The 2747-nt window shown below is 45.2% G+C and overlaps 1 protein-coding gene across 1 annotated transcript in view; it reads left to right on the top strand.

Annotated features, from left to right (window-relative positions):
• LOC107577023 (sodium channel protein type 5 subunit alpha-like) overlaps positions 1 to 2662 on the top strand; it is a gene marked incomplete at its 5' end in the record, with an annotated part of 5359 nt that extends 2697 nt beyond the window's left edge. The window contains one exon of the mRNA XM_016263143.1: positions 314 to 2662. Coding sequence (XP_016118629.1) covers positions 314 to 1545 — 1232 coding nt within the window. The remainder of the gene's footprint in view (positions 1 to 313) is intronic.
• Between the last annotated feature and the right edge of the window lie 85 nt (positions 2663 to 2747).

Genomic DNA, 2747 nt, shown 5'->3' with positions numbered 1-2747 from the left:
AAATAAATATATGTTTTACAAATAGTTCCAATAGGTTACTTTGCAATGAATTCACACTCATTTCTTTCAATAAGTCTATAAAAAAGAGCTCTTTGGTCCCCCCAAGGTTTAAGACATGGTTATGACTTTTTTACAACATCATAACACCATCCCTATAATTTAAGTGCGGTATTCCCCATTTTAAAGGGACAGACCCAAATTAAAGTCATTGTTGCCTTGAAAACCAAAAGCTCTAAAAAATGGTGGGTGTTGTTTTATGGAAAAGAGCAGCATTAAGGTGCTGTTTTCACTTTGTGTCTCTTTCTCGTTCCAGGTATCGTTCTCGCAGACATCATCGAGAAGTACTTCGTCTCGCCAACGCTCTTCCGCGTCATCCGCTTGGCTCGAATCGGACGGATCCTTCGGCTCATCCGCAGTGCGAAAGGAATCCGGACGCTGCTCTTCGCTTTAATGATGTCTCTCCCGGCGTTGTTCAACATCGGCCTGCTGCTGTTCCTCGTCATGTTCATCTACGCCATCTTCGGCATGGCCAACTTCGCCTACGTCAAGAAGCAAAGCGGCATCGACGACATGTTCAACTTCGAAACGTTCGGAAACAGCATGCTCTGCCTCTTCCAGATCACAACGTCGGCCGGATGGGACAATCTACTCAGTCCAATCCTCAACAACTCTCCGGAAGAGTGCGACCCGGATGTTCCTCACACCGGGACGAACGTTCGCGGAAACTGCGGGAATCCTTCGGTGGGCATCACGTTCTTCGTGACCTACATTATTATTTCGTTTCTCATCGTGGTGAACATGTACATCGCGATTATATTGGAGAACTTCAGCGTGGCCACCGAGGAGAGCACGGAGCCGCTGAGCGAGGACGACTTCGAGATGTTTTACGAAGTCTGGGAGAAGTTCGATCCGGAGGCGATGCAGTTCATCGAATACTCCAAACTCTCGGATTTCGCAGACTCGCTTTCCGAGCCGCTGCGCATCACTAAACCCAACAAAATCAAACTGATTTCCATGGACCTTCCGATGGTGAGCGGCGACAAGATCCATTGTTTGGATATCCTCTTCGCGTTCACCAAACGCGTTCTTGGAGAGTCGGACGAAATGGACGCGTTGAAGCAACAAATGGAGGAGAAGTTCATGATGGAGAACCCGTCCAAGATCTCCTACGAACCGATCACGACGACGCTTCGGCGCAAGCAAGAGGACGTTTCCGCCGCTATGATCCAGCGCTCGTATCGGAGGCATCTAATGCGGCGCCAGCTGAAACAAGCCTCGCTGCTTTACCGTCAACTCCACATGCCAGACTCCGCCAAAGACGGCGACAGTTCGCCGGAGAACGAAGGACTTATAGTTGCGATGATCATGGAGAACTACGGCGCCGATGTCGAAGTTACGGAAACGCTCTCGGCTACTTCGTGTCCGCCATCCTACGACAGCGTCACGCGAGCGACTAGCGAGCTTTTTCACGCTCTAATCCCGGAGGCCGCGAACACGGACCTCAGCGAGCCTTTGACAGACCGAGATCGCGAGACGTTTCTGTGACGACGGACGTCTTTTCCTTTTGTTTACCGAATGTACCATAGACACAAAATCCTGTGGTTGTGCATCGGAGGTTTTTGTAAACTCTTATTTCTCTTGTGGTTCACGTTTGATTCAAAGGGGAAAGTGTCACACTGAACATGCACACCTTCACAGTTTGAATGCATGAATGAGATCCGTAGTCGCAGTTATAGAGGATGCAATCATCATATATTAGTCAGAAAGCAATGCATTTTAATCAAAGCGTCAGCCTGACCGTAAGTTCATTAGAGGTCTTATTTAAAAAGGCGTGATTCCTTTTAAGATTTGAGATAATGCATTTAGTGGTGCATCCATGTAAATGTTATCCTACTTCACGCCGTTTTGGAAAGCATGACGATTACCTCTTTCTTTAGCGATGAAACGGCAGTGGTTTAGCCTGAGTATTTGCACTTTCTGTTTTTTTTGTTGCCATTTTTTTCTGATGTTTCACTCAATGCCGTCACAAGGTGCAGATATCGAGACTAGTAAAAGACAATCAGACATGCACCAGAAATGGTCACTCGCTTAAAACCTGTCTTTACTAACTTCTAGCGAACTATTGCACATGCTTCCTTTCGAACGCGCCACACATTTGTTTCTATGGTGAAGTATTTATTTTGCATGTGGAAACTGCATGGTATGGAGGGGTTAACGAGAACACTTTCTTTTTTCAGCTGAGAATAATTGTTTTGCACACTATACATTCAGCAATAATCTGCTACATTTAGGAATATCATTAATGATACTTATTGGAATTGAAAACGTGTCAAAGTTTCTACTGTAACGGCCTCCAGCTGTAACTGTGGCTTATACGACTAGTGAAGATTATAGCACACGTGTTTTTCTATCTCAAACTGACTTTAGGAGTTCAGTCCGCTTGAACGCGGGTTGGCAGGTTTGGTGAAGGGCTGTTTTATGTAGCAATAGATCCCAAGTGTGCCTGCTAGAACTTAATCCTGTTTATAATTCATCTTTCTTCATGCATTTGTTTTGGTTTTTGTAAATCATCCGCAGACTCACCATAAATAGCATCAAACGCAAACCGTGCCATTGGCATGTTTATAAGAATTTACTTCACATTTTTGCTTATGGTGGTTTCTATCAAGAAATCCCAGTAAAAAGTACTAATTCGTAGAGATTAGTGAAAAATACGTGTCCCTGGAGCACAAAAGCAGTGTTAAGTC

This window comes from Sinocyclocheilus grahami, unplaced genomic scaffold (assembly GCF_001515645.1).
Source record: "Sinocyclocheilus grahami isolate Dianchi unplaced genomic scaffold, SAMN03320097.WGS_v1.1 scaffold4904.1, whole genome shotgun sequence".
Taxonomy (NCBI): Eukaryota; Metazoa; Chordata; class Actinopteri; order Cypriniformes; family Cyprinidae; genus Sinocyclocheilus; species Sinocyclocheilus grahami.
The sequence above is the reverse complement of the archived record's forward strand: the minus strand, read 5'-3'. Positions and strand labels throughout refer to the sequence as shown.